Source organism: Melospiza georgiana, chromosome 2, assembly GCF_028018845.1.
Source record: "Melospiza georgiana isolate bMelGeo1 chromosome 2, bMelGeo1.pri, whole genome shotgun sequence".
NCBI lineage: Eukaryota > Metazoa > Chordata > Aves > Passeriformes > Passerellidae > Melospiza > Melospiza georgiana.
The window spans coordinates 4,623,012-4,637,200 of NC_080431.1; the positions used below are offsets into that span (position 1 = coordinate 4,623,012).

A 14,189-nucleotide genomic window follows, 5' to 3' on the forward strand; every position below is an offset into this window, starting at 1 on the left:
CCAATTGCCATGTTTCTGACTGCACCTGCACCTACTTTATTCATGCCATCATTTCTTTTCAGCTGCACCACTTACCCTAATTATTTTTGTGTCTCTTCTCTGCAGACTCTCTGCTAATTGTGTGCTTGACTCCAGGTCTTCCCTGCTCCGCTGCTATTTGCTCACTGCTCTGTCGCCTGCCTGCCTGCTGTGTATTAACTCCTGTCCTCGCTGGCCTCTGCTGTGTGTCTGCACCTCTTGGAGCTGCTCTGCATCCCCTCAGCTTTTCCTCTCCCATCCCTCCTCCTGTGCTCTGCCAGTGCAGATGGGGTGCTTGCAAGCTCCGTTGCATTTCAAGGCTGGCAGGGGCCTGGGGCGTGTGAGGTGCCTGGTGAGAGGCCACTGTGGGCAGGTAAAACCCTTCAGCAGCACGGTGGGAATAGAGATGCCACATGTCCCAGATCCTTGCAGAATGAGGACAAGCTCCTAGCTCTGACACAGTCACCCGGGACAACCCTGGAAAACGGGGCCACTGTCTGTTCCCTCTGTCCCCTCGGTGGTGGGAGCTTGCACAGAGGACACAAAGCTTGTGTTGGGTGGGGGCACAGATCTGTGACCCAGCAGTGGTGCCCAGCCATGGCTTGGAGTGCCTGCAGCCCTTTCTGAGGTGGGCAGGGCTTTGTGTAGAGGTGGTGTGGCCAGATGGTCTCTTGGCAGCATGTTTTACTGAATTGTTTCTTCCCCACCAATTGCTACCTACCCCCAGCATCCACTTAAAAACTTCCTTGAAAGAAACGAGAGAAGGAGGTGAGCTTAAAGCCCATGAAAGGAGCATCCTAGGCATGGAGAGATGGGTGGATGCTGGCCGTGGGTGCTCTGACTGCCTCTTGCCTGCTCTTACAGCTGTGGATCCAAAAGGATGCCCTGCTCTCTGTTTTGGGCAGTGTGTGACCCACCAGGCTGCTGCCCTGGGATGCCCTCTGTGGCTCTGGGCTGTGCCTGTGTGGGCCAGGCTTGCAGAGGGCAGGAGGTGAGAGCCAGTGGCAGTGCTGTCCCTGTGTCCATTGGTTGGCAGGACAGAGGGATTTTTGCTCCACTTGTTGCTGGCAGCAGCAGCAGCAGCAGAGGGAGGGAAGCTGCCTTCAATGGGGGCAGTGGAGGGAGCCTCCCGTTGCTGGGGCAACCACGGGCAGCCTCAGCCTGCTGGCTTCCCTGAAGGAATGGTGTGGGGAAGGGTTGATCAGGGGATTTGTCCAGCCTGGGGCAGGGAGGGGGCTGAGCTGTGGAAGCTGCTGGGGCAGGCAGGCCAGGGGTGGGCATTGTGCTCAGCTGGGCCGGGCGAGGCAGGCAGAGCTCAGGCTGAGCTGTGGTGGGATTTGCTGCTGCCTCGGCTCCTCCCAGGCTTTGTGCATCCCTGCTGGGGGCTCTGGGGCCCCCAGGGCTGTGTGGGCAAGGCAGGGATGCAAATTCCCCAGGCACATACTCTGACAAGCCAAGTGAGGCTGCACAAGCAGGAAGACTGGCTGCTCGTGGGTAGCACAGAGGAGCTGCTTTGGTTGTGTTTGTTTGTTAACCAAGTTCTCAGGTACTGTTGTATTAAGGGATGCTTTTTCCCTGTTGATGATGTGATTCCTTTTGGACATAGTAGGTACCCAGCACTAGCAGGGTTCGAGGCTCTCCAGGTAGGTTCCAAATAAAGCAGGCGCCCATTTATTAATGACCATTTGGGAAGGAGTTTCTGCTGTTTAAAGGTGTCACTTCCTTGCCTTTTTTACTGCAAATAGACACCCTAAATTAGCTGTGTACCTCCAGCAATCTGTCCAGTGGCATCTGCTCTCACACCAGGGCTGCATGTGAGCTTGTGCAGAGGTAATAACACATGGGAGGTGAGCTACATGCTCATGTCTGCCCATATTCTGCATGCATGTGGTTCATGTGGGTGCTGTTCACATATGCACAAAAGGCCTGCAAAAGAATTGCATATTGATTTATCAAAATAAGGAATATAATTAATATGCACGTGGAACATAGCACTCTAGTTGTGAGCTGCTTGGACACTTGATCCTTCCAGGAAATGGACTGCAAAGAATGTCATGAAACTCTCTGTAAATGTAGATGAGAATGTTGCAGCAGACTGGTGGCAGGAGTCCTCCCTCAAAGTGGTAGATGGGGAGCAGTTATGTGAAGCATCACCATGCTACCTTTTGCTAAGGATTCTGGACCACTTCATCAGGACGGGCGTTCCTGTGAGTACTAGTGAGCTCTGATGAGTTGCAAAGCACTGCCTGTAGTCATGGTACACTCATTATGGCTCCAGCAGGCTTCCTTGTGGATTTTTGATCTCTGCAGAGCCCCTGCTGAAGCACTGAGAAAAAGCGGCTGGTGGGAGTTTGATTGTAAAATCCTTCAAGGACAGACTAGAGGCCGAGGAACTTGGGATCCAGTTCATCATCACTATGTCTGAGTGCTGCTAGTGCAGGACCTGGAGGGCATGTGGGGAGGTTAAAGGTAGCTTTATACCACTTTTGCATTGGCTTACCCTTAGCTGCTCCTTTGTAATGCCCACAATGTGTGTCTCTTCAGAGTGCAGCTCTCCTACCATATGCATGTCTTTTAAAATCCCAGCATGATCCTGGGGCTCTATGGGAGAGTTCACAGCACAGCTGCACTTTGGGCTGTTCTGCCAATGCACAGGTGTGAGTAAATTACAGCTGAGCACTGTGCAGGATGTTTGCTGTGTACTGGAAATATCCCAGGCATTCTGTGCCAAAACAAACAGGCACCAAGCTGCCTTTGTGCTTGGAGTTTGTTTGTTTGTATTTGGTTGTAAATTATAAATTGAAGTTGACTTGCCTTTTTTTTTTGTTTGTTTTATGTTTGTTTCCTTTTTCTTTTGCAAAGTGATCCCAAAATTTCTACACGAATCCTTCCCTGGCTGGTTTGTTTCCATTGGGTGTTGGCTTTGTCACACAGTCTCACTAAATAATTCTCGTGCATCTCCAAGTAATTAGCAGATATGCACAGCATTCCTCCAAGGCTCCTTTCCTGGAGTTGTCAGTGCACTCACAGAGCCCCACATGGAGAGCAGCATCCACGGGTTTTGGAAGCACGTGGCTGATTTATCAATAGCCTTGGGTTAAGTTAAAGATGTTTCATATCTGTAGAAACTACATCAGTATGTTTCAAAAATAAACTGTGTCCTTTTGTTTAAGGGCTGTTGTGCATTTTCAGGAGCTTTTGCATGTGTAGAGCATAACTCCAGGAAGATGTTACCATGTGTAACCATGCTAAAGGGACTCCTTTTTCTTGTCATTTTGTGCCTAGATTGGAGAAGCTCTGTTCCAGATTCTTTCCCCCCAGCTCTGCTGATAAAATGCAAGGACACAGAAATGGCAGAAGTGCAGAGGCATCGAGCAGGATGACATCTGTGGTTGATAGGAATTCACATAACACAGAGTGCAAGTGGGCTGATGAGGAAGGGAGCTGGAGGCTAAGGCAGGGGCTGGGGAGTGTGTTTTTCTTGCAGTAACCTCTCTCCTTCTTCTCCTCCTTCTGTCTTTTCTAGGCAGGACAGGGCTGCTTGCTGATCTCTTGCCCAGTTTTGCTGTGGAGATTATGCCAGGTATTCAGTCATTTCACCCTTAATCATCCATTCCTCTGTCATCTTGTCTGTTTATCCTTCTGCAGCATCTTTATGTGGTGCATGTTTCACTTGTGTGTGTGTTTTACCTGGGGATTTAAAGAGAAAAGCCTTTCAGTTACTGGGAAAGTGCTGGGTTTGGATCCCAGAGAGCTGATGCTGGGAGCCACATACAGAGATGGGTGATGTCATGCCAGCATGCATCAGTGTGAGAGCAGAAATGCCAGAGCTGTTCTGGGCATGTTTTCTCTCAAGCTCTCTGCTCTCCCCCTGCTAGCACAGAGGAAAGTGTGCTTCAGCCTGGGAGACCCCTCAGCCCTGCTGGCTCTGTGTGTCAGCTGTGCAGTCACTCAGCTCCCCAGAGCTGGCCTGTGCTCTGCTCCAGCATCAGCACAGATGGTAGCACAGCAATGCTGGGAATGGAGCATTGGCTAGCCCCCCATCAGTGGCACAGCCCCTCTCGTGCTGCACGGCCAGGCCATGTTCTTGGTGGCACCAGGTGGCTGGGCCCGACGTGAGAGCTCCGTGCCCGCGATGAATCCCTTGCTAGCCAAAACTGGAGCCACCAGTTCTGGCACTGCTTGCACAGGAGACAGAGGCTGTGCAACAGATTGTTCTTGAAAGGGAAAAGCTGTGAGAATATTTAGCCCTCGAGTCATCTGATCATTCCCTGGTGGTGCCCGAGGAGCATTTCTTTCACACGTTTGTGCAAAAATGCAACTCCACATAAATGTGTGAAGCTATTTTAGAGCCTGTCCCAGAGATGCAAACAGAGAGAAGGCAGACACTCACCCACCTCCAGTGTAAACCAAAGCTCCCTAGAATTCCTGCATGGCAGGAGAGGGATTGGTCTTTTCAGCACAGATAGATAACAGTTGGTTCTCTATTGCCTAACACTTTTCTCCCCATTATTTAGAATTTTATTGAATGGGTATAAAAATATGGTGTGTAGGCCAGATATCTTTCTGGTACCCTCACTGCGTGAGTAGACAACAAGAAACTGTAAGATGCAGCAGCAAACCACATTTCAGCTGTTGGTGTTGCCTGAATAAAGAAAAGCAGATACTTCTGTGAGCACAAACCAGTAGTTTCCAGACAGGGGGACACAGAGCATGTTGGCTTGGTAGTCATTTTAATCTCAGCATTATACAGTTGTATTGGGAACTGGTTGAATCCCAGTTTTGTTTTGTTTTAAAGGAAGAGCCAGCAGGCTCTTTTTGCTGTTTTCTTAACCTCATCAGAAAAGGAAATGGTCTAACTTCCTGTGAAGTAAAATCCTGACTCACAGGTCCCTGTGGCTGGGACACTGATTTCAAACATCCACTTTATATGCTGAGTGAGTATCCTGCAATGTGCAATGTACACACTAATCTGACCCCCTTTTGTACTCCTAGGATGCTTTCAGGGAGACCACAGATACACTTCTAATGGACTTGCTGTCTGTTTTTTCCTCTACCAGGCTTTTGTCCTTTATGGAGTGGTTGTGAACTGTTCACTAATAGCTCTGGAGATCTGACATCTGAGTTTCACTGGATAGCTGTAGCTGGCCACTTGTGTCAAGCAGGACCATTTCACCTCTTTCTCTGTGTCCATGGTGGTTGCAGAAAACAAGATGAGAGCAGAACAAAGAAAAAGCCACTAAGATGTTGCTTAGATTGGCACAGATTAGGAAGTACAGGACTGGAAAGGATAGTCTGGCTCACTATCTTGCATTCTCTCCCCAGCACCATGTAATTTCATCTTTCTGTAAGATCAGCAAGCTTAGGAGTGGCCTAAGGTTTGGCCTTTCTCTTTCCCATTGGCCCACTTTCTTTGATGGGCTTCTTTTAGCTTCTCTCTACATCACTGCTCATCTATTTCTGTCCATTTATGTAAGATCTTTAACTATAATACCTGCTTTTCCTGCTGCATTTATCCTCCTACCATATTTACAGGCAGGAGCTACATCTTCCCTCAGCCTTCTGTTTAATAGAGTAACTCAGCAGGCTTCAGCTCCCCTGCTGCCAGGCAAGCTCCAGAGTCCCTTCATCCCTCAAATAAATCCCAGCTCTCCGTTGACTTTGGCCTAAATTCATCTTTTCTGCTGCAAAGATGACCAGAGCTGTATAACATCAGTAACTCCAGATGAAGCTAAGTGCAGAGGAGGCATTGTGTGATGGCACAGATATTTTCTTAATACTGCTGGAAATTCTTCCCTTATTTGGCCTAGGATTACATTTGCCATTTTTTGTGGCTGTATTGCATGAGTGGTGACAGTAATGCTATGTATACTGGATCATTTGTCTTGTTCAGTTTTTCTCAACCAGTGAAGTCCTGTTCAGAACAGAAATTGTTCTTATCTTTGAACCTGTGACACTGCATACTTTGAAATTCAGGATAATACTGCTTTTCATATTTCCTATTTTAGACCCAAGGACAACTGGCCCTTTGTATAACATGTCCCAGTCTTTAGTGCATCCCTACTGCTTACTGTCATGATATTTTAGCACATTCTTATTTTCTATGTCAAGGTAATTTATGAAAATATTAAGCAAAACAGCTGCTAGAAGCAGAACTTGAGGGACTGGGTCAGTAATCTCTCAGCTCTTGCTTTCCCATTCATGAATGCTTCCCTTCTGCCCTTTCCTTACTTGTTAGCTGAATTTTTCTCAGCATATAGTAAGTTCAACCCCAACATATTATTCCACAGGAACCAAAATTAAATGCAAATTTAAATGAAATTCATGTGTGTCAGCCAAAAAAGAACTAAAGGACTAAAAAAATTTCACTTCACACTTCTGAAGTGTTGATTTGTAGATGCCAGATCTTTGACTGACATTTTTCAAAGGAAATTTTAAATTCTAGATTTAAAATGGCATTTTTTAAAAAGGGGAATTGTTTGTAAAAGAGTTAAGGAAAACTTCAGCAAAGTAAAGAATCATACTTTTGTTCAAACAGAATGCTGTGGATGGATCAAAAATGACACTTCTTATTTTTGTGTTGTATTAAGAACTAGGAAAAATTCTATTTTGAATGGTCAAAGTGAAACATTTTTACTTGACTTTTTAGCTTAGCAACACAGGTGAGGGGTGCACTGTTTTTCCAGTGTGATTCTTCATGCACATTGCAATCCTTGTGTCAATACTTCTTTATCTCAAATAATACCATACCAGGAGACTCTAGTGAATGCTGGACTTCTGCTTGGAAATAATGGTCTGCTGCTTTTTTTACTCTGAAGTGGGGATAAACCCTTTCCCTCTGCAGCCCCACCATGTCTTTATTTGCTTTGTGCCATGTTTCCTAGGTGGCTGAATAACCACCTGGGTACACACCTAAAGTCTTTTCCCCACCAGCAGTGGGGAAAATCTCTTGCTAACTCCTGTCTCTTGCTTTGAGATAGGTTGGTGCATTTCTCTGACTTAAAACCAAGTCCAGGCCTCCTGTATGTTCAGAGTCTTGTAATTTCTTGATCCAGATGTGTTCACTGATCATTCCCTTAGTCTGTGGAACTCCTGTGTGGCAGTAGGTGCTGCCCTGGCACAAGCTGAGCCCTGCTCCCACCACATTTTCCAGCAGCAAAGTCTGAGAAATGTTTTCTCCCTCCCTTTCCCCTTTAAGCCCCATCCTGGTTTTTGTGGGCCAGCTCTTTCGTGCTTTCACTTGTAGGGTTTTTCAGCTGCTCCCTTTTGGGGCCTGGCACACATCATCTGAGGCTTCAATGGGGGAAGAAAAAAGTGGTTGTTAGGTTTCCTGGCTGGCGGTGGTGCCTGAATAGGATGCTCGCTCGGCGCATTCAAAAGAATAATTGCGCGCGTAGGCCTCGCTGCGAAGGGGCAGGCCTGGCTCGTTTGCTGGGCTATTTATAGCCTGCTTTTCACCATGGTTTGTCCCATTAAAACAGAATGTGGCTAGGGAACAAACACATAAGCAGGGCATGAACATGGCCAAGAAGAATGAGTCTTTGATGAGGGCCAAGTGCTAATGGAGCACGTCCTGCGGCATTGGCGCAGGTCTGCTGTGGGGCGAAGGGTTTCTGGCTGGGGAGCCAGGGCTCCTGCCTCTGTGCTGCTGGAAGGGACCACATTTTGGTAGCTCATTTCTCACTGTCATGTGCCATTTCTGCTCTGACACAAGAGGAGGAGTAGACCCAGTCCTAGACCCACAGAGAACCAGTCCATTTCTGTTATTCACCTGTGTGTTTTGTCCCCGTGCTCTCCGCTGGGAGGATGTTGCTGACGTTCTCTTCCACAGCAACGTGCAGTCCTGTAACTATCTCCCTTTCTCCCCTTGTTTTCCAGAGTGGGTCTTTGTGGGCCTGGTGATCCTGGGGGCGTTCCTGTTCTTCCTCCTGGTGGGGATCTGCTGGTGCCAGTGCTGCCCACACAGCTGCTGCTGTTACGTCCGCTGCCCCTGCTGTCCCGAGTCCTGCTGCTGTCCCCGGGCACGTGAGTGACCCTGCTGCAAATCTGCCCTGCTACTTCTGCTCCCTGGCAGAACAGGAGGAGAATCTGCTAATACTGTTTCCTTTGCCCTGAGCACTTTGCTTGGCTAAAGAACTGGTTCTTAGGGAGTGAAGCATCTGACCTATTACTCAATGGTTGAATGCTCAAAGTTAATTACAAATGTAATTCCCCAAGCCCTCCCTGCCTTGGCAGCTGTGCCTGCTTTTCCAAAGTGTCATGCTCCCATTCCAAAGTTGTTGTTGTGTCAGTGAATGTTGTGGGTCAGAGCTAAGAGCATCCTGGGAGGTTTCTTCCTGGCAATGCAAATCAGCTGTCCTCTACAACAGTGCAAAATCCTTGCAACCCAGCAAGGTTCCTGGTCAGGCTCAGTCAGATCTGTCAGATTCCATGAGCCTCATCCTGCTGCTTGAGTCATCAGTTATTTTTAAAGCTGAACTGCCACTAAATCATGGCAGCGGTAATGCTGGGCATCTCTCAGTGCCATTATTACTATATGCACTATTATTATATGCAGCACATATTTTAGACTCCCCTCAGTACCCTTTGAGGCTTAGAGAAATTCAGGTTGGTCCTTTTAATTCGTTTGTCTGATTGTCTCCTGTGGGGTTGGTGGTGCAGGTTTTGTCCATGTGTCCAGTGGGTCTGGAGGGGCTGGTGCGTGATGCTGATTCTTGTTCTTTTTCTTTTTCAGTGTATGTAGCAGGCAAAGCAGCAAAAGCTGGGTACCCTCCTGCAGTCTCTGCCATGCCAGGTCCATACTACATCCCCAGTGTTCCTGTAGCTGGTGTCCCATCTCCTGCTGTGCTGATGGACAAGTCACACCCCCCTCCCTTAGCCCCAAGTGAGGCCAGTGCAGGAAGCCAAAATGGTAATTTGCAGTGCCAGGCACAACTTTCAGTCCTCTTACTGGGAGCTGGGCTGGGAAGGGGAGGAACGGTTGTCACTGGTCGAGTGGTGTGAAGAGAAGAAACACAGGGAAACTGCATTTTAATCCTGTCTCTGACAATGACATTTGCATTAGGGCACATGGCCTAACTTTTCTAGGGCCATCAACACAGAGTCAGTTTGTGGGTGCTTAATTAGGTCAGCAGGGAATGGGAAGCCAAGTTCGTGTGCAGGACCCCTCTCATTACTGCTGCAAATGTGCGCTTGCAGGGGACAAAAGGATGAAGGTGATTTCAGGAGAGCAGAGGCAGGAGTCATTTTCCTCTTAGAGCTAATGCCTTGCAAGCTGCTTTCTCTTTGTAAACTGTCCTTCCAACCCTCTGTAGGGCACTGCTTGGACTCTGGCAGCAGTTTTTGCTGCAGCATGTTTTACTGTCCCTGTGGCATTTTGGGCAAAGTAACCCATTCCCTTGGTATTTCTGCCCAAGATCTTTTGGGGCTGGACTCTGTCCTCTACTTTACAGAAGTCAGTAGGTCACATTTTTGTTCAGCCTTTGCATTTGTGAAATGTGAAAGATGAAAGGCTTCTGACTAGAAAGGAGTTGTGGAGCAGTAGCAGACCTAGAATCTCAGTGTGGTGCCTCTTGTCTCGGGGAGGGTCATTTCTGCTGCTGCAAAGGAAGCTGCCATCAAGGAGAAAAGAGGGCAGCTATTCAGCCACATGCATTTCAGGATCAGAGTGGCTGTCTAAATTCAAACATTCTGCAGCAGAAACGACTCTCACCAATGTAGAGTCATCACTGACCCAGCTACATGGCTGATTTCAAAGCACCACACTAACTATCAGTTGTTAAATTAACTCACGACAGTGTGTTGATAAAACACATCTGAAAAGACAAGATTTGGTAGCATAATTAATTAAGCTTCTGGAACAACCCTATGCATGCTTCTGCTGCCCCAGTCAGTATATTAATCTTTCTGGAATTACAAAAAGTATTTTCTTTCTACAATCATACTTTTTTTTTTGGTCACTGAAATCAAAACAGAGCTCTGGAATGGAGAAATTTCCTATTTTGAAATAGGAAATAAATCAATCACTGATCCAACGCAGAATGTATCCAATTCAAAAACCATTGTCAGAAAATGATGAATGACACCCCAGTGCTTCAGTTTTTTTCTCCTGTGAAAGATGTCACTGCATATAGAGTGTGGTGTTGGTTGTGGGAACTCCAGGGATTTTTAAGAGTCAGATCACAGCTCCCAGTCTTGTCTCTGCTAGCAGAGCACAAGTTCAGAATAAAAAACAGTGGATATGTTTGGTAGCCAAATGGAATGGTTCTTAGGATCCTATGATCCTTACACAGAAGGATGCATTTAATAGATGATGCAGCCAAATCAGGTGTCTGGACTCAATCCCTCACCTCAGGACTTGACAGGAAGTAGTATATATATCACAGAGCTTTAACCTTTCTAGCAAGACAACAGAGATTCTTAAGCTTTTTAAAAAATTAGTTAATGTTTTTTGCAATAATGTGGACAAACCCTTAGTCTGGATCATGGATCTGTTGTTCAAGGTGCTTGAGCTATGAAGCTAAGGGAGAGTTATAGCCTGTATACTCTGTTCTTTTAAGGTTCTCCACAATGCCAGAATATCCCCTAATGACAGGCCATAGAAGAGAAAACATTGTGTGGCTTTTCCAAGCTACTTATTTGCTTGTTGGCCAGGCAGCAAGCTAAACAAAACAGGTAATGGTTGAGTTTATAATAAAAGCCTTTCTCAGAAGGAGAATAAAAACCCTCTGTGTCCTCCACACAGCTGGTGTAGGTCTGGTCTGAAGCTGTGTATCTTTGGGACTTCCACCTTTCTGTCAAGTCCATTTAAAAAATGGGATCGGAAGTGCTGGGGGACAGAGATTGGAAGATTCTGTAATTCTGGCTTACATTTTGCCCTAGATGGATTCCATGCTTATAAATGACCCCTCTGAGGGGATCTAATGGGAAAACTCAGGCCTGAGGATATTTAGAAAATTTTCTGGCGTTACATAAACGCCATGTGGCAAAGCTCAGATTAAGCCTAGGAACTCTATTCTAAACTTAGGGCTGAATGAAGAAAAAAAAAAAAAAACTCCCAAAATATTTAGCTCTCTCATTTAGAAGTGTTGACACCACATAAGTTAAAATTTATGCACTGTTTTAAGTGCAGTGGTTACCTAAAGGCTCTTGCATAGATCCTTTAAACTCTGCACACAGGGAAGCTTTTGGTCCTAGATCTTTAACATGAAAAGGGTATAGGATGAGACATCATTTACTTCCTAAACATACTTGTCTGAAAAAAAAATAGTAGTGCTGCCCTTTCAGGGGAGGGAGACAGCTTAGAGTTTTGGCTGAGTTGGTTCCACCCACAGAAGAATAAAAATAGTGTCCACTTAAATACAAATTAAACATTAGAAATTTATTAACTGTTCAAGAGAAGAAAATATGGGAAGAATGTTCCTTTCCCTTTCACTTCAGCAAGTGGTTCTGGACATGTGGTCAACATCTCTGCATCTTTATTTCTTTATAATTAAAATGAGCTTAAAATGCTTCAGACCTGATTAAAGGATTATGGCAATTTACAGATGAAGAGTGTGAGGAAGAAACAATAATATCTTTGGTTCTCAGCTGAAGGAATAATGAAGAGATTTAATAAGTTGTACATTTAGTATCATTATGAGAAATATTTGATAAACAAACATAGAGACAAAACCGCTTCCTCTGTAGTGGAAAATACTTTTTATGAGCTGTTCACAGTCATCTTTGCAGATTTAAATCCAAAATTGATTTCTGGATTCTTGCAGAGTTAACCAAGAAATTTACTTTTTCATACACAGCTGCAGTAGCAAGCTTAGTGTGAAGCTAGCATGAAGCCTGGCTAATTCTCCATCAGTTCCAGGAGCTGTAGAGGTTGCCCAAATAGTGTTTGGCACAGCCTCAGTGTGAGCAGTGGCTCTGGGGAGACAGAGTCTGGGAGCTGCCTGTTCAAGTTCCCCAGAGGTTATGAGCAGGTCAGAGTGGTTTGCTGGCTGTGTATAAATGAGGTGGCAGCTTAGCTGAGCTCCTAGCCCACACATGAGAAGAAGGAATAGAGAGAGGCCTTTGCTGGCACAGTACCAGACAGAAGTGAGGTACCAGCCATGATGGTGGGGTGGAGAACTGCCCTTGCTGCTCATGCAGTACAGCCAGAGCTGTCACTTCTGAGGCCAGCCAGTGCAGCCTCACTTGAGGAGGCCTGCTGTGCTTCCACTTTGGGAGGCAGAGGCAGGATTCCTTGTGTTTTGTAAACCACTGTCTGCATTTCCAGCACTGTGCACTCACTCACTCACTCACTGGGATAATAAAGCACACACTGCTGTCAGCTCAGCTGTCTGGAGGCACATTAAAAGAAGGACCCTGATAGACCTCTACTATATTTTTACATCCTATACCATTCCCAAGTGCAGACACACAAGGTAATATCTCAAGATGTAATCACTTACCTTACACAGTCAAACCCACAGTGAAGCATTTTGCTTCTGAAGTCTGCCCATGGCACAGCCATTCCTGAAGCACAGCATGGTTATTTCCTAGTGCACAGAGACACATGCACAGCAGTTTAGGGCAGGAGGTGCCTAAGAATACCTCTGCCAAGTCCTTGCTCAGCCCACACAGCACATACTATGCGACGTACTACCCAACCCATATGGTAATAGCTCGATGTGTTGCGGTGGTGAGGGATGAAACAGAAGGAACAGGTTGGCTCAGAACCACTGTGCAAGTGTTTAAGTTGTTCCCCAGCAGGAGCATTCATGCAACACTGCAGTATTCCCACAAGGGAACATGTTAACCCCATGCAAGGCAGGCAGGTTCCATTTTGTAGTGCTCAGTGAATTGTCCTTAAGATGGTTCTCTAATAAGGCTGAATTTGAGGGTTGTAGTCCTCTCTTGTACCTTGACTTGAATTTCTGTCGATCCTGGAATAGCTCCTGGCTGGCACCTTTCTTAAATAATCTGCTATAAAAACTTTATTTTCTTCAAAGAAGGAGTGGAAAGGTGGAGTTCTCTGCTTGCTGATCATAGACCTGCCTTAAGGTAGTCAGGCTGTTTGTAGCTATTATTAGTAGGTAAAGTGTGCATGGAGCTAACCTGCCAGAGTTAAATCTGCTGTGGCTCCATGTGTACAGGGTCTTCTTTTTTACACACAGGTATATGGACAAGTCAAAAAGCTGTCCAGACTTCCCAGAAGTCAAGCATTTCATGCATGTCTAAGATATATACATTTCTGTAAAGTAAAGCTTGTAAAAAATCCCAGAGCAGACAGTTTTCACAGCTACCAGTGACCTGGCTGGCCTCACCCTGGAGTCAGTATAAATCTCAAAGCAGTGTGGTGTGCTTTGTGGGACTTGGTGTTTCCTTCTATATTCACTGGAGCTTCTGCCACATGCTCTTCAACCTGTGTGAGGAGAATTCTTGGGGGTGGGAGGGTGGAGTGGTCTTGCACAGTGACAGCTCCCAAATGCTCAGCCACCTGCTTCTCCTGCAGACTCAGAGCTTAGAGGAAGCCTGATCTTCTGAGACTGCTTCTCCCATACCATGACGAATCCTTTCAGTAGTGCTGAGGAAGGAGAAAAGAGTTCTGCTTTTCTCTCTGCCATCATCTGTGGGAGTTGGAAGTTGGAATCACTCTGTGGCAATGAGGGGGTTGCTTTTGTTTTAGCTGGGCAAAGCAGACCAACTCCAGAGCGAGCCTGTCTCAAAGGAGGGAGGGTGAGGTGCTGTGAGGATGTCCCACCATGCTCAGTGTCCATCACTGGATGCACTGGGTTGTACAAACTGGGCATTTCCAAACCGTTTTTGCTGTTCCTGCAAACTTCTAAAATGATGCAAGTTCTTACAACTTCACAACCCACACTGTAGACGAATTTCTTGTGAAGCAGCGGCTGACTCAGTGTGTTTTGACGCAGCCTACCTGCCTGCAGACGTGAGCTCAGCTATAGAATTAGCAGTGTTGTGGGAAGGGCTCCTTGTTCTTACATGGGTTTTCCTCTAATGTTTTCTTTTTGTCTCCCTAGCAGTGCGCAAAGGGTACAGGATCCAGGCTGACAAGGACAGGGACTCCATGAAGGTGCTGTACTATGTGGAGAAGGAATTGGCTCAGTTTGACCCGGCTAGGAGGATGCGAGAACGATGTGAGAAACAAGCATGGTTTGATTTTTTTTTCCCCACTG

At 46.4% G+C, this 14,189-nt stretch overlaps 1 protein-coding gene across 3 annotated transcripts in view; it reads left to right on the plus strand.

Annotated features, from left to right (window-relative positions):
- The window catches only part of ILDR2 (immunoglobulin like domain containing receptor 2), a 38,804-nt gene that overhangs the window by 16,914 nt on the left and 7,701 nt on the right, over window positions 1-14,189 (plus strand). For 2 of the 3 annotated variants that reach the window (XM_058019161.1, XM_058019160.1), the window contains exons 4-7: window positions 3,545-3,601; window positions 7,897-8,043; window positions 8,753-8,929; window positions 14,034-14,150. In XM_058019161.1, the coding sequence (XP_057875144.1) occupies window positions 3,545-3,601; window positions 7,897-8,043; window positions 8,753-8,929; window positions 14,034-14,150 (498 nt within the window). The remainder of the gene's footprint in view (window positions 1-3,544; window positions 3,602-7,896; window positions 8,044-8,752; window positions 8,930-14,033; window positions 14,151-14,189) is intronic. The other variant, XM_058019162.1, reaches the window with a different exon arrangement.